Raw genomic sequence first — 24,979 nt, forward strand, 5'->3', positions numbered from 1 at the left:
CTCTGGTTTGTGTTTAACATGAAAAGGTATTTTACATTTCAAAGCCAGTGACCTGTTTGTATCATTTTTATTTGCTAGGACAACTGAAATTCACAGTTTTCTTTCCTAGGAGAATAATGCCTTTCCATTTTATTATGTAGATTTAATTGTTGGGATTGTGTGGGTTTTTTTTTTAATGCCTAGATGCTTTTTTAAAAAATGTCTATCACCCTGGGATCCTTGTAGTGAATATTGAATTGTTTAGGCATTATAAAACAAATGCAGAGGCCCTTGCCTGGAGGCAGTAAAAATTGCTATTGTAGTGGGAAAGCTGTACAAAAGTTGGTTTCCTTTTCCTTTGCCCTCTGTTATGGCACAAAAATTGACATAGCACAACCATCTTAGTATAAAAGCTTGTTGACTGTTGATTTTTGCAGAGCTCTTTGTAAAAACTTTTTTTTCTATGTTAAAAAAAGGAGAATGGAAAGAAGTGAAAGAAGTTAATAACAATAAAGCACCTGAGGATCACCATTGCTGAGTATCTGCATAAAGATTTTAAGAAAGTAAATTCCAATGCACACAATTTTCTTACTTGTCTAATCTGCAGAGTGAAAGAAAATAATTTCCTCTTTTAACATTAATCTTCCAAGACATGCTTACAGTGTTGCCCATCTTTTGAAATCTATTCCCCCACAATACTTCCCAGATAGATAGGTATGCGGTTTGTGTTCAAGATTTGCCAGAGTTAGTATACAAAATGGGACAAATTTGCTATGCTATTGAGTAAAGACCAGAAAGGTTTCACATTCCATTAATTGCAAGGCATCTTTCACATGACTGGTTTTCTCTTACTCAGGAGAACAAAATTTCACATGAAAAGCACAACTGGCTTGGGTGCCTTTGTTATAAACTGGTTTCAACCGAGTTAAGTTTGAAACGGAACATGTACAAGAAATGGAAAAAGGGGGAAATCACAAAAAAGGAATTCAAAGAAATAGCAGGCATGTGTAGGGGTAAAGTCAGAAAAGCTAAAGCACAGAATGAACTCAGGCTTGCTAGAGAGGTTAAGAACAATAAAAAGGGCTTTTTTGGATATGTCCGCAGCAAAAGGAAGAAGAAGGAAATGGTAGGTTCACTGCGTCAAGAGGATGGCAAAATGTTAAAAGGGGACAGAGAAAAGGCAGAATTACTCAACACCTTCTTTGCCTCAGTCTTCTCAGAAAAGGAAAAGGGTGCTCAACCTGAGGATAATGGAGCAGAGGACAGAATAGGGGAATTTCAGCACAGAATAAGTAAAGAGATAATAGAGGAATACCTTGTTAATCTAAATGAATTTAAATCTCCAGGACCAGATGAACTACATCCAAGGGTATTAAAAGAACTGGCAAATGTAATATCGGAGCCATTGGCAATCATATTTGAAAACTCCTGGGAAACAGGAGAAATCCCAGCAGACTGGAGGAGGGCAAACGTTGTCCCCATCTTCAAAAAAGGGAAAAAAGAGGATCCCAACAATTATCGTCCAGTTAGTCTGACATCAGTACTAGGAAAGATTCTGGAGCAGATCATTAAACAGAGAGTCTGTGAACATCTACAGTAGAAGGCAATGCATCATCACAAAAAGTCAACATGGGTTTCAGAGAAACAAGTCATGCCAGACAAATCTAATCTCTTTCTTTGATAAAATTACCAGCTTAGTAGATGAAGGGAATGCTGTGGATATAGTATATCTTGATTTCAGTAAGGCCTTTGACAAGGTTCCCCATGACATTCTTGGAAACAAGCTTGTAAAATGTGGGCTAGACAAAGAAACTGTTAAATGGATCTGTAATTGGTTGACCGGCCGAACCCAAAGGGTGCTCAACAATGGCACCTTTTCATCCTGGAGAGAAATGACCAGTGGGGTCTCACAGGGCTCTGTCCTGGGCCCAGTGTTATTCAACATCTTTATCAATGACCTGGATGACAGAATTGGGAGCATACTTATCAAATTTGCAGATGACACCAAATTAGGAGGAATAGCTAATACTCCAGAGGACAGGATCAAGATTCAAAATGACCTGAGTAGACAAGAAAGCTGGGCCAAAGCTAAAAAATGAAATTAAACACAGAGAAATGTAATGTACTGCACTTAGGGTGGAAAAATGAAATGCACAGATATAGGATGGGGGACACCTGGCTGAATGAAAGTACATGTGAAAGGGATCTGGGAGTCCAAGTGGACCACAAGTTGAACACGAGTCAGCAGTGCAATGCAGCAGCTAAAAAGGCCAATGCAATTTTAGGCTGCATCAATAAAAGTATAGTGTCTAGATCAAGAGAAGTAATAGTGCCACTGTATTCTGCTCTGGTCAGGCCCCACCTGGAATATTGTGTCCAGTTCTGGGCATCACAATTCAAAAAGGACATTGAGAAACTGGAGCGTGTCCAAAGGAGGGTGACTAAAATGGTGAAAGGTCTAGAAACCTTGCCCTATGAGGAACGACTCAGGGAGCTGGGGATGTTTAGCCTGGAGAAGAGAAGGTTAAGAGGTGATATGATAGCCCTGTTTAAATATTTGAAAGGATGTCACATTGAGGAGGGAGCAAGCTTGTTTTCTGCTGCTCCAGAGAACAGGGCCCGGAACAATGGATGCAAACTACAGGAAAAGAGATTCCACCTCAACATTAGGAAGAACTTCCTGACAGTAAGGGCTGTTCGACAGTGGAACACACTCCCCCGGAGTGTAGTGGAGTCTCCTTCCTTGGAGGTCTTTAAGCAGAGGCTAGATGGCCATCTGTTGGGGATGCTTTGATTTGGATTTCCTGCATGGCAGGGGGTTGGACTGGATGGCCCTTGTGGTCTCTTCCAATTCTATGATTCTATGATTCTAGGAATGCCCCTTCCTCGATGGTGGCTTCTTCTTCTTCTTCTTCTTCTTCTTATTATTATTATTATTATTATTATTTCTTATCTGCCTCTCCGCGTGGATCAAGGCAACAATTTTATATCAACAATTTTATATCACACAACGTCAGTTTCAGTTAAAAGCACATCTGTTAAAACACATATCAGTTAAAAAGGACAAATAAGATATACATGTATACAATCTTTATTTAAGCAATCCTTATTTAAAAACAATCCTCATTTAAAACCCACCATTTAAAATTACCTAGATTAAACCTGCCAGAAGAGATTGGTCTTCAGTGCTCTTTTAAATTCAGACAGTATATTCATTTTATCACCCTATCTGTTCAGCTTGTTTGCAGAAAATATCATACACAGCGACAATTCAGACAGATAGGTCTAGCAGTGTGGACAAAATGGGATTCCTGAGTTAACATTCCTGATCCAGGCATTAGAAACCAAGAAGAATCGTCTGTTTGTTACCATTCATGTTAACCAGCCCAATGAATCCTGATATAAGAAAGAGGGCCTCTAACCTTATTGCCTTCAAACCTGACCACTCTAGCCCTTCCACACCTGAAAAAAGGAAGAAGCATTTTTAGGGGGATCCATCCTATAGCTCTATTTCCAGTGAGGACAGGCTGCTGAGTAGACACATTTTTGAAGGGGAAGAGCAAACAGTGGTGTTACTGAATGTGCTTAGTCTTTATTCAGATGTTGCTGTTTTTAGAGCGACAATATGAATAATCTCACTCACACATTTTGGTTCATACTATTTTTTAATCGGAACTACATCTCTGTGTATGTTTGCGAATATGTCAGCACTGCGAATAAAGATAGAGACAATGATGTGGATGTGTTCGAAACACATTCCAGGTATGCAGAGTTTTATCCCGGTTTATCCCAGATCTATTTGCATCAGTTGTTCACACAGCTGACAAACTTTGGGGGAAAAACCTGAGATTGATTATTGTGGGTTAAGTGGGTTTTTTTTGGCATCTCCAAAACTTACTTGGGTGTATTGGAAATTCATGTGAACAACAAAGAGGGCATTTACACTCATTTTTTTTTTATTTTTTTTTTGCCCTGAGGAGGTGTGGATCATTGTGCTGATGCATCTTGGGTTCGTTGTTCCCACTAAGTTTTGGGTTCGTGAATCTCTTCAGGTCATTTTAACCCTTGTGTTATGTGTACATACCATAGTTTCCAGGTTAAAATGGAGCTGCCTTCCTTCTGTTAACGAAAATGAGTGATCTGAATCAATTTGGAAGCATATTCAAACTGCTGATGATGCGACTCAATGCAGATCTTTCAGGAAAACTCGGGAAAAGACCCAGTATCGAATATCCCAGGTTAAGTGGGGTTTTGGCAGCAAGTGTGCCTTGAATGCATTCGGGATGTGTGTGAACACCAAGGATTCAACCCAGATTCATCCCAGATTATTTTCATATTGTGAATGGGGCCAAACTACAGTCTACTAGGATTATTTACTACTAGGGGTCTGAATAACTCCTCTAGTCATGCTCAAAATGGAGGACATTTTTGAATTCTTCCTAAGCAGAAGGTTGAAATGTAGGGCATGTCCTGGAAAAAGAGGATATCTGATCACCCTCTGTGTGTGTATGGGAGGGATTCTCCTCTGTAAAATATAATCTCTGCATGTATAGCATTAACTCACTATTAATGACTCTCAAGAGTAAAAAAAAACCTCTTAAACTCAAGGAGTAATCACTTCAGCCTAGGATAAAAGCCTTTAGTAAGTACTCTTGATTTCTCACTCTATTTCCTTGCCTTCATATATTTTTTTTACTATGTACAGTGTCTTTTTGGCTCTGCTAATCTTCAGGGATAAGAGCGGAGCAGAGCAGGATACAGACTGCCTTATATGGTCCTGATGCTAAAGATGTTTTAGGAATGTGACTTTGCTCTAAAGCTTATGGCCCCAGATTTTGCTGCCAAACAAATTAGGTCATTTAAACTTCTGAGGTTTTAAAATGATGTTGAAACTTTAATTTGGAACAAAAAAGTGGTGGTTTTTGTTAAATGGCTCAGACTCTGGGGGAGTTTAGGCTTGTAGTCTTTCAGGCTTTTTAACTACTATGCTGGTTTCTGAGCTCTGTCTTTTTCTGGGTTAAAATTAACAAGGAAACCTGAAAGCTCACTAAAGATCATATCTGTTGGTGCTTGCTTTGAAACAGCAATTCCCAAACTTTGCTCCTACGGATGTTTTGGACTTCAGCTCTCAGATTTCCTTACTATTGGTCAAGTTGAAATCCAAAGCATTTATACGACCAAAGTTTGGGAACCACTGCTTTAAAATATGCTTAGCCCAAGGATACAATGCCTTTGTTTTTGTTGTTGTTGTGTGTTTTCACATTATTTTTTACTTATGGCGACTCTTAGGTGAACCTGTTGTGGGGTTTTCTTGGCAAGAGGGGATTTGCTATTGCCATCCTCATAGGCTGAGAACGTGTGACTTGCCCAAGGTCACCCAGTGGGTTTTTATGTTCAAGCGGGGAATCGAATTGTGAGCTCCAGAGTTGTGGTCCAGTGCTCAAACCACTAGGCCACACTGGGTCTCAAGATACAATACATGTGACAAAAAAATCAATTTTAATGTGTGTGCATGGTATCACTTGAGGTAGGCTGCAGTTAAGACATGAAAAATTAATTTTCCAGCACAGTTGCTTCAGCGTCTTTGTTGAGGATTGGAAAAACCCTTAGTATCAAGCAGTTATGTTTTCTTTCCTTGGGGGGACACCATATCATGTTATCTCTTCAAATGTTTTTCTGATGTGGTGGACTGACTCTCTGTATATAGAAAATTAGCAAGGCAGGGAAAAGCCTGTGCTGATAGTAATTGAAGGAGGAGTAATTAGAGAGAGAAGTGAACCATCCACCCATCAGTTTGTTTGGGGATTGTTTCACTCAGGGGATCCCTTCCAGAATCCCATTAGTGCCCATTTCACTTGATTTGGATTGCTGACCTTCCTTTTCCTTTCTTCTTTCTATGGTATGTCTGTTGCCAGTTGTCTTGAATCTTTTTAGACCCACTGAATAGTGGTAAGTAAAAGCTCCAGTCTGTGTGTTATGTTGTGTACCTTCAAGTTGTTTCCAATTTATGGCGACCCTAATTTATGGCGACCCTATCATGGGATTTTCTTGGCAAGATTTGTTCAGAGGGGGTTTGCCATTGCCTTCCCCTGATGTTCAGAGAGTGTGATGTGCCCAAGTTCACCCAATGGGCTTCATGGATGAGCAGGGGATTGAACTCATAGTCCAACACTCAAACTACAATGCTATACCAAAACTCCAGGCAAGAGTTTAATCAGGGCCTACCTTTACTCCTAAACTGAGAGCAAGGGAGGTGCTTTTTGGCTTTTGTTTCTAATATAAACATGATTTGGGGAAGCAGCTGGAGAGAGGGGGTTGCAGAGGAACTCCAGCTGAGCAGGATATTCATCACATGCCTCTGACCAGCTGCATCTCCATTACAAATGGTCTCTTCCTTATGCTTCTTTCTAGTGGAGAAGTGCTGCTTAGATGACTGATTTACAAACATGGGCCTCCAAAGTACTGGGAGTTGTTGAATGACCATTCCCATCAGCTACTGCCAGCAGAATTCATCCAATCATAGAAGACTTGGAAGAGACCTTAAGGGCTATCAAGTTCAACCCCGTTCTGCCATGCAGGAATACACAATCAAAATACCCCCATCAGATGGTCATCCAACCATTGTTTTAATATCTCCAAAGAAGGAGACTCCACCACCCTTCAAGGAGTGTCTTCCACTTAGTCCATTTTGTCCAGCAGTATCTCAGAGTTGGTAAGCAACTGTTCTAGATCAAGGCTCATATACAAGCAGGCAAACCTTTGACCCTCTAGATGTTTTGGACTACCATTCTGATAATCCCTTAGCATTGACCCTGCTGAGTGGAACTAATGGAAGCTACAAGCTAAAACATCTGGAGGGCTGTGTTTGCTAATTAATTAGATTGTGTTTTTCCTTTGTCATTCATTTACGCTTCCCATGTTCAGTGTCAAGAAAGAAATTGCCAAGAAAACCCCATGATAGGTTCGCCTTAGGGTTGCCATAAGTCGGAAATAACTTGAAGGTATCCAACACAACACACACACTTACCACTGTCCAGTGAGTCTGAAAAGATTCAGGAGAACTGGCAATTGGCATGCCACAGAAAGAAGATGGGGAAAAGGAAGATCAGTAATGCAATTTACATATTGTAGGTTTTGTTCTCTGTCAGCTGGGCAGATCTCTGTTTCACCCATATTCCACTGAAGATGGAAATTCACGTAATTGGATGCTCTACCATATAGGAGAAGACCTCAGGTAAAGGTTGGGTTGCACAACCTAGCCTATTTTAAAAAAAAATCTCACTAAAAAGGACTTTTCAGTATTGTAGTTTTTTCATGGGGGAGAACCTCTGCCTCCACATCCTTTTACTGCAATGTACAGATTGGATTCAGATTCAGGGGCTCAGATAACACTGAATTTCCCAGACTAAGCCTGGTGGCTGAACCTTTAGCCCCTCTTTTTCTGTGGTAACTTAATAGATCTTCAAAGCTTATCAGTGCCATTTTTTTCACAGCCTTCATGAACTCTGTTTTTTGTCTCCAGGTTATTTCATCAGTTGGAAAGCCCAGTTGACCTAACTGTTTGTGCTTTTAATTAAAAATGAGAGCAAAGAATTCACATTTAATTTATTGCTTCATCTCCCCGCAAGGTTTTTCTAAATATTTAATTTCCAGAGCTCTCTCCCCCCTAAAGATTCACATTTCCTAGCTCTTGTTTACCTTCCTCCCCTCTCTGGTAATTAATTGAATTTGGGACATCAATCTGTATCTCTCTCCTTGCTCAAGTACTTCAGATTCCAGTGTGTCCTGATGGTTACGTGAAAAGTGACCTTTGGAAATAATAGATCCAAATACAATTTTTTTTGTCAAAGAATCATAGAGTTGGAAGAGACCACAAGGGTCATCCAATCCAACCCCAATCTGCCATGCAGGAATACAGTCAAATTGCTCCTGACAGATGGCCATTCATCTCTGTTTAAAAACCTTCAAAGAAGAAGACTACACCACTCTTCGAGGGAGCATATTTCCACTATTGAACAGCCTTTACCATTATGAAGTTCTTCCTAATGTTGAGGTGGAATCTCTTTTCCTGTAGTTTGAATCCTAGTCTTTGGAGTAGCAGAAAACAAGCTCTCTCCATCTTCAATTGACTCCCCTTCAAATATTTAAACAAGGCTATCATATTACATCTTAACCTTCTCTTCTTCAGGCTAAACATACCCAGCTCCCTAAGTCTCTCCTCATAAGGCATGGTATCCCGACCTTTCACCATTTTGGTCACCTTCCTCTGGACAAGCTCTAGCTTCTCAACATCCTTTTTGAATTGTGGTGCCCAGAACTGGACACAGTATTCCAGGTGGGGCCTGTCCAAAGCAGAATAGAGTGGCACTATTAGTGTCATTTTTAGTGTCCTGTCTCTGAGGGCAACATAACATTGTAAAAAGAAAAGAGGTTGATTATTTCCTTTAGAAATTAGGTTTGGGACACCTGTAAAGACAACTGCTTGCAACTCTGCTTCCATCTCAGTGTGTGCTCCAGATGGGCTTGTATTTGTTGTTTTGTTGACAGATCATCAGTTATTCCATCTCCAATTCTAACAAACATTTTAAAATGCAGAGTTTCGGTTTTTTAAGGCTTAACTTTCATACCTGTGATATTCTGTGGTTTGTCCTGAATCACCAAGTTGTGGAGTCATCAAATGTTTTGGACCTGAAAAGTACAACATAGGCAGATTTTATAGTCCATTAAAATTACTAGAAAAGAGTGAATGCATCAATGAAATTTTTAGCATGCTAAAAATTCTAATTCAGTTGTTTTTAAATTGAAAAGACATGGATAACAATTAAGATGAAAAATCTAATCCATTAAAGCCCTCACATCTCTGTTTTGAGCTTTGGAAAGAAAGAAAAAAGACTTCCCTTCAAAAACCCTCCTCTTTCCTTCCCTTTTCCTTTGTCCCTTAAAACTTTGTCTCCAGCTCATTAGTTGATTGATTCATTCATGGATTCTAGCAAAGTACCTTCAGAATTCATTTTCCTAGGAGAGATGCGACAGCTCTGTGTGGCCTCTAGTATATAAAACTGGAGGGTGTCTGGATGCAAAGAAAATCCATATTTTCCAAGTTGCCCATACCACTTGTTGGTTTAACACCTTTGAACCTTGGAATTACCTAAACCAGGGGTAGGCAACCGGCGGCCCGCAGGCCGGATGCAGCCCGGCGAGGCCTTGGGACCAGCCCCATCCCGGTCCTGCCACTGATTGCCTCTGGGGCCTTTGGCCTCTCACGCGAGGGGGTATGGTGGGGCAATTGTCTATAGAAGCCTCAGAAACATGCATTTATCTTAACATTTTTTAAAAATCAGCAAATTTTTTCACGTGTCCTCCATTTTTTGTTTAAAAAAAGTGTCATCCATTTGAAAATGTTGTCCTACATTTGTCCCGGTTTATTTATCTATTTAATTTTTTTAAAAATTATTTAATTTATTTTCTGGCTTCAGCCCCCCAGTTGTCTGAGGGACAGCAACCCGGCCCCCGGCTCAAAAAGGTTGCCTACCCCTGACCTAAACTGTTGTACTCTATGAATATTTTAACATAAAGAAGCATTCTTACAAATATCTACATTTACAAAAATATTTTTAAATAGAATTAATCTCAAACAAAAACCTATGTGATTTTTAAAAACTGGATCAATAGTATATTTGAGAGTCAGCATGGCGTAGTGGTTTGAACCTTGGACTACAACTCTGGAGACCAGGGTTTGATTCCCATTTCAGCCGTGAAAGCCACTAGCTGACCTTGAGCAAGTCACATGCTCTCTCAGCCTCAGGGGAAGGCAATGGCAAACCTTCTCTGAAGAAATCTTGCCAAGAAAATCCCATGATAGGTTCACCTTAGGATCACCATAAATTGGAAATGACTTGAAGGCAAACAGCATAGTATTTTAATTCTCTCTTTGGATAATGTCAGCTGTACAGTCTGCCCTCCTCATTCACGGGTTTCTCTTTCATGTTTTTGATTACAATTCACAATTTTGTAGATGCTGCTTAACTATCTCAACCTCCTCTTCCTACAGGCTGGGGCCACTGGCTGGAAAGATGTCTGTAGCGTGCATGTTTGAGCGAGGGGCTTACAATATTCCTGTTAATGGGGATCCTGCTCCCCTAAATCCCGCAAATGTGGAGAGCAGATTTTATTTACAAATATTGCTGCAACTAAATATTCTGTAAATTGCTTTGTGGGGTGAAAAACCTCCTTTGGAAAAAAATACTGAGTCATGTAATTATTTTTAACATTTATACCCTATCCTTCCTGTAATGAGCTTAAAATAGCATAAATGAACCACTTGCTCATTGCAACAACCCTGTGAGGTGAGACATTGAGCGGCCTAAGGTCATCCAGCAAGTTTCATGGCTCTTTGGAGATTTGAACTTTGATCTCCCAGATCCCAGTTGAACACACTAACTATAGTTTTATTTGTTGTTATGTTTACATAACATAAGCACGTTTCAAAATCAGTTTGTAGCACATTTTAATTTTTTAGTTTATAATCATCTCTTAGGTTTTAATACATCATGCTTGCAGTGATTCCTCCCTATTTATTTTAATTTAGAGTAGTGAAAATTAAACCTTGACATGCTTATACAAACACATCTCTGATTATCCACCTCGATTTTGGTACAAATTTTAAAAATTTAGCTCTGATCTTTACATGCCAAGTGTCTCTTTGTGAAGTTTTCCAAAGTTTACAGCTATATTAAAAAGACTGATTTCAGCAATGAGGTTTCTCCATTATTATTAGGATCAAGTTACTGAGGCTGGCCTGAAAAACACCTTAACATAATTCATCCCACTCGAATTACTATTGAGTGGAATTGTGACTTAAACCTTGTAATTGTTCAGCCCTGAACTATTAACAAAAAGCAAGAAGTTATTTTGCAAAAATCGAAAAGCACTATGATTTTGGTGAAGAGCAAATTGGGTAATGTAGTATTTGCTAACTATTTAGTTAACAATTTGTGGTGCAGGTGGCATTCTTGCCAATTCTAACGGTGAAACATAGATGGCCATACAGGGAAGACTGGAAAGTGAAATAGCAGAACTGGAATGCATCCACAGACTACAATGTATGGGTTGAACAGAGATAATGGTTTCCTACACACACTACACACATTTCAACCCTACCTAATCCCCATTCTCATACTCATGAGGGTCCCCTTGACCAGGTCATCACATCACTGCCTCCCCCCCCCCACACACACACTATATTCTAACACTCATTCATATGGTTATCTACTCTCTATGACTTTATGCAACACTGTAACAGCCTTTTCCCTCAACGGGCCCTCATTAATACTAAACATGTCACCTCATCTCCATACCCATAAGCTTTTGAATTTGAATTGACATTCTCACATACAAACTGCTTATATAGGTCTATCTCTGGAGTCTTCATTCCAAACATGCACCTGAGGAAGTTAGCTCAAGTCTACGAAAATTCATGCTGTCAGTTAGTTTCAAAGGTGCTATGAGATGCCTTTGCATGAAGAATGATAAGTGGTATGGATAAAAAGAGGTTGAAGGAGCTAGGCATGTTCAGTTTGCACTCTTTAGATACCTCAAAGGCTGTCACCAAGAGAAGTGTGCAGACCTGTTCTCTGCTGCCCCAAAAGATAAGACCAGGTTTGATGATTTTAGGTTATAGGATAGTAGATTTTGATTGAACATTAGAAGGAACTTCTTGACAATAAGTATGTCAACAGGTTTGGCAGTGGAACCAATTTCCTAGAGCGGTGGTGGTGTCTCCTTCTCTGGATGTCTTCAGAAGGAGGCTGGACAGCTGGGGATTGGACTCAGTGGTCCATGAGGCACTTTCCAACTCTTACGATTCAGTGATTAAACTAGAACCTTGATATTTGATTTTTGATGATTGAATTTATGATTCTATATTTAAAGTAGAAGCTCGAACACTAGAAGCTGGAAATTTGGAATGCATACAAATGGAATTGTAGAATGGGGGCTGTTTGGGTTTCACTTTTTAAAATAAAACTACAATGGGCCCTTGGTATCCTCGGGGGGGGGGTTGGTTCCAGGATCCCCCATGGATACCAAATTCCATGGATGCTCAGGCACCATTAAATACAATGGCGTAATAAAATGGTGTCCCTTGTATAAAATGGCAAAGTCAAGGTTTGCTTTTTGCATTTTATATATTTTTAAAATGTTCTCAAGCTGTGAATGCTTAAATCCATGGATAAGAAGGACTGACTGTAATTAATGTCTCTCTGTGAAGAGCGCACTACCAGTTTCAGTCTTTAGGTGGAAAACATTCCTAACTAGTACCCAGCTTTCATTTGACAAGGTTTGAAGCCAAGGTGGAATAGTCTCAGACTGTATCCACATTGCAGAAATAATCCAGTTTGACACCGTTTTAACTACCATGGCTCAGTGCTCTGGGAATTGCACTTTGTTGTAGCACTGGAGTTCTCTGACAGAGAAGGTTAAATGTCCCACAAAACTTCAAATCCCAGAATTCCATAACATTGCGCCATGGCAGTCAAGGTGATGTCAAACTGGATTACCTCTGCAGTGTGGATGCTTCCTCAGAGATAGTTTAAAGTACTATCCAGCCTTCACCCTGCTTAGCTTCCTGGATCAGACAGGATCTGGTGCCTTCAGAATATTTAGGCTATCTCCGATTGTTACAGATTTTCCTACTGTTTAGTATAAACATTATTGTTGATGCTCACTGCATTTAGTTCCTCAGCCTACAATCTCACTCCTGATCTATGTAAACATAACTGACATTCTGGATTACGTTTCATACATCTGATGAAGTGGGTCATAGCCCATGAAGACTCATGATGTAATAAATTCTTTAGTCTTTAAGGAGCCCCCAAGACCCTTTTTCCTTCTTGCTGCAAGACAGTAACACATACATTTCTTCCTGGAAAATAATATAAAAATGTACCAGTGATTGTATTTGTAAACCTTTAAGATAGGCAGAACAGCTGGTCTGGATCTCCAAGAGGCTTATGGTTCCATTTTCTTTAGCCAATCCTTCTCAGGATTTGCTTTTTAGGCCACCTGTATCTGAAATTTCATCCGAATTCCTTTTTATCTTCTTAGAATCTTCATTGAATTATGAAATGAGAGCTTGGAAAAGTGGCGTTTTTGGATTTCAGCTCTAGAATCTCGCAAGCAGCCTGGGAATTCTAAGAACTGTAGTCCAAAAATAGCATCTTTCCAAGTTCTATGTACACTCCTCCTTTTAATGGAACCTAAAATGTTTTGAAAGGTAATATCAGCATATAACATGCAAGCTTATTTGTCTCCTTACGTGCTTCTCTTTAGCCACTTCTGTCACATCTTGCAAATGTGTATAAGGCTCTTCTAACCCATTTTCTTACTTAGAATTGGCCTTTTCAGTGTCTTAGCATCCTGTTTTCTCACCCAGAATCTCTGGTTTTGTTAATCATTGCATTCTTATCGTATGTTTTGTTTATTTCTTTATTACACAGCCTTGCAAGGACTTCTGATTCCAAAAATAGCAGTTTAGAAGTCTTGTTAACAAACAAACAAAAAGAAAAAAGAAAAAATATATTGGTGTTCTTAGTCTTGAATGCCTTTAAAATAATCATAATCATAACTGTAACCACAGCCACAGTTGAACTTTATACAGTGGAAATTATCTTCTGGACCCCTTGAGTGTGTGGTTTTTTTTTTTAAATTTCCAACAGTGATTTATTTATGGCATTTCCTGTTAGTTTTTATTTCTCCGAAAGATGTCATGTCTCCTCCCCTTTTTAAAATTCTTATAATGCTGCAGCTGTGTTGTGATGCTACATGTGTGCAATCTTGTGATAATACCTTTTGATGCACACTGAGTATATTTTTACTAGTGCGTAAGTAATTGACCCTGCTTCTTCTGCTTATTTTTCTCTCTGCAAAAGGGAATCCGATTTGACCCAGAAATTCCTCAGACGCTACGGCTAGAGTTTGCTAAGGCCAACACGAAGATGGCTAAGAGTAAATTAGTGGGAACACCAAATCCCAGCACTCCAGTCACCCCCAACACTGTACCTCAGTTCATCACCAGGGAGTCATGTAAGTGTGTGTGTGTGTGTGCGCGCGCCCATATGGGCAGTCTTGTTTCATTACAGATCAGTAAGCAAACTCAGGAGCTGAGTCTTCAGTGAATTGTAGCATATTTGTATTTTGATTGTCAAACAGCTGTAGTTTTTACTTCAGCAGGAAACTACTTCACCTCTCATTGCTCTCATTAGGAGTGTATATGGATCTTGGCCTGAATAATTTATTTCACTACATGGGTCACCTAAATTCTTTTCTCGTTGACTCCATCTAGCTAAATTCAGTTGCAGATTACTGTATATACGTGTATAAGTTGAGGTCAACTTTTGGGGCCAAAATTATGGGTATTGGTATGACCCGTGGATAAGTTGAGGGTCAGACTTCAGGAGGCAGCCCTGCTGTGGAGAGGCTGCAGGGCAGTCGGTTGCCCTTCCCAGCCTCTCCCCAGCTGGTTTGTACCCTGCGGAGGGAGCCCAGCTGAAGAGAGCGTTGGGTCAAGTACCGTATTGACCCATACATACGTTGACCCAGGTCAATTTTTTAAACCTAAATTTCTCGACTTACTGTATACATGAGTATATGCAGTAAGCCCATTACTGTAATTGTAATGATGTTCTGGCTCTGTGTGTGATTGGGCAGGGCAAGCATCTGTCAGCCAAATGCTTAGCGTCATATCAGCAACGCAGATATCCCTGAAAGTTGGAAAAAAAAACATGATACATCCAAGTATCTCTGACACCTCAAAGATTTACATTGTAGAGCAGCTGAATCTGTACTTGCTGTATTTATTAAAAATATAGGTAAGATGTAGGTAGGATGAGGCGATTAGAAGCAATACTACCTTATTCTTGATGTATCTCCGTCTCAGAGGCAGTAAAAGCAAATCTCCTCTGAACAAATCTTGCCAAGAAAACCCTGTGATAGTTTCACCTTAGGGCTTCCATAATTCAGAAACAACTTGAAGGCACACAGCAACAGCAACAATTATTAATGAATGTTAATAAGAGTAAGAGATATTAATCACATTATTAATACTGTAATAATAGGAAAAGATATGTGATTTAAATCAGCCAATCAACTTTGGGAATCAGTGTTGCTGCAACACTTACAGAGTATCTTTAAGGTTTTGTTTTGGAAGTTGTATGTGTCTTAGAAATGAGTGCTGCTGAATTATTATGAGGGAGGGGGAATAGAAAATCTCTCTTGTGTGAGTTTGTTCATGTGTATGTATTTTAAACATTAAAGTGATGTGGTTAGATGGCATGCAGTTGGGATATCCAAAAGCTTTTGAAAATGTTTCTCACCACCTGAGATAGAATCAAGAGAGTCTTACAGGTAAGTTACTCGTAAAGCCAAAAAAAGCAGAGAGTAAGTGTCTTTACTGTTTAAATTATTATTTTATTAAATTTATAAGACACTTCTTTCCTCTAAAAAATTAGTCAAAACATCTTACAACAATTAAAAAAGAGAGAAGTTATGAATGAGTAATACAAACAATGTGATATGAAAAACCAATGTCAAAAATAACAAATCATAGGGATAATCAAGTGGCATAATGACAGTGTCTCAAAAGTGGCTGGTCACATCCCATTAAGTATCTAAGCATAGAGAAATATCTTAATCTGATGCCTAAAAGATGGTAATGTCAGGGCCTGGTGTGGCTCACCGGAAAGACAGCAATAAGGCAAATCCATCAGCAACAGTAATCCAGGCATGACAAACGTGGACAAACCGGTGGGCAGTCTCAATGGTCAAGAAGCCACTGATCCTATAGATCAGGGGTAGGCAACCTGCGGCCCGGCGAGGCCTTGGGACTGGCCCCAGCCCGGTCCTGCCACCAATTGCCGCCGGGGCCTTTGGCCTATCAGGAGGAGGCGAGCAAGTGGTGGGCAAGGGGGGGCAATTGTCTATAGAAGCCTCAGAAACATGCATTTATATTAACATGTTTTTAAAAATTAGCAAATTTTTTCGCGTGTCTTCCATTTCCTTTAAAAAAAAAAAGTCCTCCATTTGAAAAATTTGTCCTACATTTATTTATTTATATAATTTTTTTTTAATTTTTTAATTATTTATTTTTTGGCTTCGGCCCCCCCAGTTGTCTGAGGGACACCAACCCGGCCCCCAGGTCAAAAAGGTTGCCTACCCCTGCTATAGATGTTCAAGAGATGGCGATTCCATGCTTTTGCTAGAATCCCAATAAAGAGGCACAGGGACAAACAGTCATCCAGGAGACTTCAAGGTTCCTGCCAACCAAAACAGGAACCACTGAGCAAACACAGTGGATGGCATGAAAGAGGGGCTACAGAAAGTCAGGCTGAAACATCAAAATCATATTCAGCTTAAGATGGTGTGTGGTCATCCACAAAGAAACGCTCAACAAGCAGTCCATCACGGACTTACACACAGAGGCGTGAATTAATTTAAAACTCTGGAAAATCTGTATATCATCTGCATTAATATGAAACTGAAAACCCAAATCTGAAATAAAAAAATCCAAGAGGGAGGATATATAATGAAAAAATAAGATGATCCAATCCTGTTCCTTGTGATACCCCTACAGTTACAGGAAAACCTTTTGACATAGATTCCCGAAATGAAACAGTGGCATAACAATCAAACAAAATTCAAACCAGGACAAAGCGTTCCCCATTCTTCCCAATGTTGTCAACTTTAATAGTAAAACCTGATGATCCAAAGTATCACAGGCTGCAGAAAGTTCCAACAGAATCAACACAGATATTTGATGCTGAGCCTTGGCCACTGGAATATCATTTATTACATGAATCAAGGAAGTTTCAGTGGAGTGACCTATATGAAACCCTGATTGAAATGAGTCAAGAAAGTCATGTGTAGTCAAATAAGGCATCAGTTACGAAAGGGCAGCTCTCGCCAAAATTTTGGAAACAAATGGTAGAAGAGAAACAGGATGATAATTAGCACAAAGGGAAGGATCCAGAGAAGGTTTCTTAATAGGGTACACGTGACAGCATGCTTAAAGCAGCCAGGAAAATACCCTTTAAAAAGAAATTCCCCAAATGGGTTATATAAGTCAGAAGCAAAGGCAAAAGTATAAAGCAAAGGAGGGCAAGAGTCAGTAGAGAAAGAAGTGGGGAAAGAAGACAACACAATCTGAGCCATGGCTGACTGTAACAGGGAGAAAATGAAACTCTGCCCGTGATGGTAAAAAATGGCCTGGGCAAATGCCTGTAGCGAATCAACTGGTGGCACTAGAGGTGGAGATCCATTCACCAAGACTGAATTAACAATTGAGCCCCCCTTTTAATCAAAGAAGGAGGCCAGGTCACTTGCAGAGAGATCCTGAACTAAAGGACCTTCATCACAGCCAGCCACTGGACTCCATAAGTTTTTACAAGATGGCAAATAACTGACAAGGCATATGAGCTTGAGCTTGAATCTTCTCCAACAAATAGAATTGTTGAGATGCATCTGCCTGAAAATGCTAAGTTCCACAAGCAGTCCTCAAGCTTTGATTCAATTTGTCCAATAGGTTCACTGCCTTTCTAATCAATGGATAATAGTTCATTTGGTGTGCAGCTTTGATCAAGACAGGGAGCTTACTGGTACCGAGGGCTAAGCCTGCAGAAGGACAGGGTTAAGAGCAAAAGCTTTATTGCTACTTCAAGCATGCATAGTAGTCCAGTGGTGTTTCCATTTAGTGCAGTGATGAGGATGTGCTAGGGATGATACTGTTATCGAGGTAACATTGGTTCCGTTACTCGATTTTGCAGCAAAAATGCCAGGTAATTGTGGTTTTCCTTTTCCTTTCTTTACTTTCCCACATTTGTCTTGCATCTGTCTTCACAGTATTCTGAAGCACATAACTTTTCTGTAGAGCTGTTGCTTTGCTTGTCTGTCAGGCAGGGGCCACCAAATTTGTTGTTAGATATAGCAGTAACTCCATGAGTTCCCTTAATATGGGTTGTGCTGATATCTCAAAGTTATGATCTCATTGGAGAACCAATCCAGAGTAAGTTCACAGTGTAAGTTCACTCACTTACTCACCCCAGTCCCTTGCTTTCCTTTTGCTTATATAATTCATACATTGGAAAATTGCCCCTGGGAAGCTCAAGGCTAATATTTGTTTATATAATAACTAAATAAGTAATAACTTTTCCATCTCTGCATGGTACCTTATAGTCTCTGCCCTGCTCCTCCTCCCAACTAATAACGTAAATGTCAATGGATCAGGGAGACAAGGGGAAGAAGATGAAATGCCTGAGGCAAAGATAGCAGAAAAATATGTTTGTGACTGCGTAGGAAGTGCTTTAAAGAACTAGCGGAGCAGTCTTCTAAAACCTTTATTTGGGTGGGCAAGAGATCCTGGATGCATGAAAATGCCCACTGGCATGATATTCTCACTAAACTCCTCCTAGGCGACATGTTTTGGGGAAGATTATGATGCTTTGTGTGTATTTATAGGCCTGTTGGTCTCTCTCTCCAAGAATGACTACAAGCTTTAGGAATGAATGGCAGAAGGGAAGGTTGTTTGCATTAGCTCTTGCCAACTTTTCGCTGTTTATCTTACTTCAAAATCAACAGTATAAACACTTAGTCCCCAGTGTAATTAAAATGCATCCTCTGTCAGCTCCACAGAGAGGCAATTCTTGGGGCTGCTGTTATGGAACTACTCCCCCCTCTGCTGCCATTGTATTTTTGAATACATGTGTAAAGGTGGAAGCAGAGGGTTGAAAAGTGTACTCTCAGGGAGACAAGTATGAAATAAAGCTGTCTCCAGATGAGCGACTTACACTAGGTTTCTCTCCTTCTCGGTGGGTTGTCCATCTCTTCATGTACTTGTGACTCACCACTCCTATGCTCACCAGGAAGGATGGTGCATTGACCTGGAAGGCCTGATCCACTGGGTCTGCTCAGTTTCAGCTCAAAGGATACACTGAAGTAGCACTAAATGACTGAGAGTGCAAATCATGGCTTTGTTGGTGAGATGGGGGCGGCTTGAAGATGCCGCTTCTGAAGACAGATTGGGACTGTGACAACCACACACTGAGGCCTCAGTCTACCTTCAACCCAGCCAAAAAAAGGAGCAGAAAAGATCCGCTCCTTCTGCGGCTAGCAAAAAGGTGGCTTTTGCCACCCCGCCACGGCCCCATGGCAACGTCAAGCCACTCCGGTGATGTGTGGCATTTAAATACCGCAATGCTGGAGCACCTTGAAGCTGCCTGTATCTGGTTGGCCACCTAGCATCAGGGCGGCTTCAAGGCCATGCTCCAATGACAATCTGAAGCGGGTGTATTTGGGCCGTCTGTTTCGGCCCTGTTTTGATTTCATCATTGTCTAGGTTGAATTTATGTAGTTCCTCTATGGCCATTAGTGTGTGTGTGTGTGTGTTCAATATAAAGCTAGCATTTGCATTTTCTTTTGCCTTCCTTAATACAGTGGGTCCTTGGTATATGTGGGGGATCCGTTCCAGAACCCTCCGCGTATACCAAAATACGTGTATGCTCAAGTCCCTATTGTTCCTAATGGCTGCGCGCGTGCACGTGTGCCGCCATTGGGAATAAAAGTCCCTGGCTTCCCTTCCTCTCCTCCCTCGTTTCCCTCCTCCCTGCCTCCCTCCCTTCCCTCCCTCTTACTTACCTTTTGGGCCTGGGAGGCCTCCAGGTGCAGCAGCTTGGCCTCCTCGCCACCGCTGCGGGACAAACCAGGTGGTGTTGGCGGCAGCAGAGGCCAAGCCTTGGCCTCCTCGCCGCCACCGTGGAAGGGCCCAATGGCAGTGCTGGAGGCCTCTTGGCCCCCAACAGCACCGCCACCAGGCCTTTCCTGCGGTGGCTGTAAGGAAGCAGAGCCGCCGTGCCGGAGGCCTCCCAGGCGTCCAGCGCCGGCATCCAGCCCTTCTGCAGCGGCGAGGAGGCCGGATGCCGGCACTAGAGGCCTTGAAGGCCTCTGGCACGGCGGCTGTGCCTCCTTGCAGCCGCCGCGGGAAAGGCTCGGTGGCGGTGTGGAGCTCAACAGCGCCAGAGGCCTTCAAGGCCTCCGGCACCGGCACCCGGCCTCGCCGCCTCTGCGGAAGGGCCGGGTGTCAGTGCTGGGGGTCTTTTGGCCTCCAACACCAACACCCAGTCCTTCTGCAGTGGTGAAGGCTCCAGGAGGCCGGGTGCCGGCGCTGGAGGCCTTGAAGCCCTCCAGCATCGAGACTCGACCTCCTCGCCACAGCCACGGGAAAGGCCTGGTGGCAGTGCTGATGGGGCCAAGAGGCCTCCAACACCACCATCGAGTCCTTCCACGGTGGCGGCAAGGAGGCCAAGGCTTGGCCTCCGCCGCCACCCACCCGGCTTTTCCCGTGGTGGCAGCGGCGGCGAGGAGGCCAAGCAGCCCAGGCCAAAAAGGTAAGTAAGGGTGAGGGAAGGAAGGGAGGCAGGGAGGGAAGGGAGTAGGGAGGGAAGAGAGGAAAGGAGGAGAAGGAAGTAGTCCCGAATGGTGGCACATGTGCATGCGCCCCACCATTCGGGACAACTTCCGGGTTTGCCATCTGCGGATGCTCAAATCCGCAGATGTTAAATCCATCTATAAGGAGGGCCGACTGTAATAGTTTCAAGGGTAGGATGTTTTCTGCTAGGAATATGAAGTAGTCCATATATCTTAAACTACTGATGTTCCTTCCTCCTATCTTCACTGAGAGTGCTGGTGTGTCACAAAACTACAAATCCATGATTCTGTAGCATCGAGCCATGGAGGTTAGAATGGTGTCAAATTGCGTTATTTCTACATTGTAGAGTCGCCTTTGGGTTCCTTTTCTCAGTATGGAGTGTCAAGTAGAAACAAAATAATTTTCTCTGTTTTGCTTATACAGTCTGCCCTCCTTCTCTTACGCAGGGGATCCGTTCCGGACCCCACTGCATAAGACAAAAAACATGGATGCTCAAGCCCCATTCAAATGAATGGGGCTCGTGCCTGCAGTGCAGCAGCGTGCGGGGCGCACACCACGGGAGCGTGCCCCATTTATGCTAATTAGCTTACTTGCTGTTCACCGCTATGATCTTTGGAATAGCGGTATATAAATAAAACAAAAAAAATAATAAAACAAATTATTATTATTATTACGTGATCCCGCATGGCTTTGAGCGTATGCTCAAAGCCGCGTATAACATGTCCATGTATAACGCGGGCGCACTGTATTAATATTTTCTTCCATTTTTTGTGGCAGAGTTTTGCCTGCACCTCAAATGGGAAAGGTGGCCACTCAAACTGGCAGTAAGATTCCTTATAGTTCAAAGGTTCCTTACAGTTCCATTTTTTCCAAATATAACTCGTTGTAGCAAAAAAATTAAAAAATATGTTTAATTTTTAATTAACCTTCTGAATAAATTGTACTTTTAATACAGCTAACTGGATAATTTTATGCCAAACAAAACTATAGATAATTAATTATATGTTCCTAAAGTAACCTAATGATTGTCACTCTGTAAAGGAGTGTTATTATTGCACTTTTCAATTTTTCCCCAGAAAAAAAGAAGGAGGAAATCTGGGGCTTTCCCCCCATTGCTTTAAAATTTCCAGAAATTATGCATTTTCCGTCTGGGTCATTATCATGCCACCTGGCTGACGTGGAAACCCCTAAGTTGGACAAGGCTGTTGTACCCTACCAGTGGCTATTCAAAGGGGCATGTTGCCATCGTTTTTAATAGCCTTTGATAGCATTGCCCCCTGGCATTGGGAATTCTGGATTCATATCCCTGTCTCCATTGCCCCACTTCTCCAGATCTTCTTGTAGGTCTCATGCTGAGTGACTGATCCAATTTATCTGAAAAGGTTGGCAGGAGAAAGTGGCCATTGTATATTCACTGCCTCTGAAGTTTATTGCAAGAAAAGAAGGATGCACAATATGATCAGGAGGAGAGAAACAGAAGAAATCAATACAGATTAAATGTTTGTGGGTGGGCATGAAAAATCAAGGAGAGTTGTAATTGTTTATTGTCTTTGTGAAAACATTGCAGTATGTCAGGCCCTACACACCAGAGTCTGCCTTGCATATGGTTCTTGACTGAAGTAAATTTGAGTTACAGTCTAAAACATGCCCTGAGTCCTCTGCCGTGGCTGTTGGTAATTTTGGCAGTGAATGCAATACAGCATGTACTGTATTATTAGTATCTTAAATGGTGCAGTCAATTGACAATGCCTTCTTTACAGGTAGTAGATTTTTGTGCTTCAACTGAAGTTTCCAGTAGATTTCGACAAACGTCTTGTGTTTCTTCAATTTATTTAGTTGCTATTGTACAGTGTTGTATTTGTTGTTTGTACTTTGTTTCAACAAATGTCTACTTTGCATTTTAGCCCTCCAAATTGCTCCCACTCTGGCTTTGTTATTAAAACACTGAAACAAATAAAGTACAATAAATATAGAGAAAAATAAATACAAATTTAGCACAATGATTGCATAATTATAATAGAAGATAGAAAGAAGCACAAAACAAGGAGCGTGATGAAATAAGACTGCCAACTAAACTTGGATAAATGATCACAGTCTGATGGCTGCTTTCACTTCTGAAGGTGACAAACACAAAGTGGAGTGAAATATGAAGTTAGAATCTGTCTTATGTTCTCTAGTGACACATATTTAATAAATCTATATGCTATGAACATTTAATGTAAACTTTTTTCTTTATAACATTTCCCAAATCAGACCTTTTCTTTCTGCTTCCTCTGCTAACACATTAATTCATGCCTTGATAATTTCCCAACTTAGTTATTTTAATTTTCTTTTCACTGGTCTTCCATTATCTCACCATAATTATCTGGTTTCAACATTCTGCTGCTAAGATTATCTTTTTGGCCTGTTGTTTTGATCATGTTACCCCACTTTAGTAATATTAAACATTAATGATAAAAATAACATAAGCCCACACATTCTTCCCACCTCTAACCAATAACAGACAAGAGACAAAATCAAACAATTAACACAATGACAACAAAATATATATTGACTTCCTAACAGTTCTTCTTTTAAATGAATATAAGTGAACACTCTTTTTCCAAATCTTTACCTGCAATTCTATCATTGTCCCAGTAACCAAGCTGTACTATAGGTATGATGTGACAGAGTAACCTTAGATATTTGTATTTATCCACTTGCTTTACAACTTTCATCTGAAAGAAATTCTTTCCATATAATTACTTCTTTTCGTATCTTCCTTCCTTAATTACAGAATTTTTCATTCTTAAGGGTTTGTAACAATGATATCCCCCCCAATGTTACCCTACTTTTGATCTCTTTTCATTGGTTACTCATTCTTATCCACCCATTCTTACCCATTGGTTACAGTACAAGCATCTTGTTTTTAACATTAAAAGCCCTACGCAGCCTAGCTCCCACCTGTCTGTCTTTCAGCCCTTGTTTCTATTCGACATCTATGTTCTAGGAGCTCTAAGCTTCTCACCCAACCAAGGGTTTCCTTTTCCTTGGCTCAGCTTCATCCTTTTTCATTCACTGCTCCACACTCTTGGAATTGCCTCCCTGAACATTTCCAGACTGCGCCATCCCTTGTAATTTTTACATCTCAATTAAAAATGTTCTTGTTTTCCAAAGCTTTTGGAATTTTAGTTTAATATTGTTATGATTTTATACATTTTGATTATGTGTATTTGCCAGTTTGCTTTATATTACAGTATCTTTTTTGTATTTTATCTGGAGAATTGGTTTTACAATTGTATTGTATAGTTTTATATTTTTATTATTCATTCCTTCCTTCTGTGTGTGTCTGTGTGTCTCTGTGTATACACATATATTTTAGGTGGTATGCCTTTGGTGAGACCCACTGTTTTGATTGTTTTACTTGTAAAGCATCATGTACATGGATGGTGCTATATAAATAAACGATTATGACAGTGATTTAAAAACTTGGCTTGCACCCACTTGAGGAAATTCTTTAAAAACTTATTCAGTTGACGCAATATTGTCTGACTTGGAAAACTTTAGGAGCCCTGGTGGCGCAGTGGTTAAATGCCTGTACTGCAGCCATTCACTCGAAACCACAAGGTTGCGAGTTCAAGACCAGCAAAAGGGCCCAAGCTGAACTCAGGCTTGCATCCTTCCGAGGAGGGAGCTAAAATGAGTACCCAGACTGTTGGGGGCAAAGTAGCTTACTTGCTAATTAGCTTACTTGCTGTTCACCGCTATGATTTTGGAATAGTGGTACAGTATATAAATAAAACAAATTATTATTATTGTTATTGTTATTGTTATTGTTATTATATGCTGGTTGAACAAATGGCAGGGAACTGATGATGAACCCTGGTGGGTGGTATTGAGTGAGTAGGATGAAGAACAGAGAAAGGAGAATGGGAACTGGAGTTGGAAAGAGCTGTGCTTTCTGTAGTTTGCTGGGCTGGATAATCAAAACAATGCCTAGAGCCAATTTCAATCTGCCCTGGGAGGCTTCTGTACTTCTTCACCTGCTTGGGAATATCCTGTGGGAATAACTGTAAGAATCCTACATGTTATTCTAGGACAGTTTTTTTAAAATTTTCATTTCAGGGGCCCTGTTCCACATGAACTTGCCCCACCAAGGACCACTTGAATGTTGCAAAGAGTACAGGGAAATGTTCTACCAACTGAGTAGCTTGTAGGCCTATTGAGACCTCATGTCCCCTCACCAACCATTTTTTTTGCAACCGCTGAGGGTATTCTTATTCATTGTCCAATGACAAAGGATGGAGGCAGTGAGGTTTATAGGATTATAGCTGCAGTGATAGCTGATTCCAGGCATAGCACTGGGATAGAATTCAAATAGGGATCTAGTATTGTATGTTAGTATTCTAGTATTGTATTTTAATATTTTATATTGAATGTTTTATACTGTTGTAAAATGCCATGTATATCGATGTCGCTATATAAATAGATGGTGGTAATAATAATAATAATAATAATAATAATAATAATAATAATAATAATAATAAT

The 24,979-nt window shown here is 40.7% G+C and overlaps 1 protein-coding gene across 1 annotated transcript in view; it reads left to right on the forward strand.

Moving 5' to 3' along the window:
* The window catches only part of RBPMS (RNA binding protein, mRNA processing factor), a 115,361-nt gene that overhangs the window by 50,215 nt on the left and 40,167 nt on the right, over window positions 1–24,979 (forward strand). The window contains exon 5 of the mRNA XM_042452554.1: window positions 13,908–14,061. Coding sequence (XP_042308488.1) covers window positions 13,908–14,061 — 154 coding nt within the window. The remainder of the gene's footprint in view (window positions 1–13,907; window positions 14,062–24,979) is intronic.

Source organism: Sceloporus undulatus, chromosome 2 (assembly GCF_019175285.1).
Source record: "Sceloporus undulatus isolate JIND9_A2432 ecotype Alabama chromosome 2, SceUnd_v1.1, whole genome shotgun sequence".
Lineage (NCBI taxonomy): Eukaryota > Metazoa > Chordata > Lepidosauria > Squamata > Phrynosomatidae > Sceloporus > Sceloporus undulatus.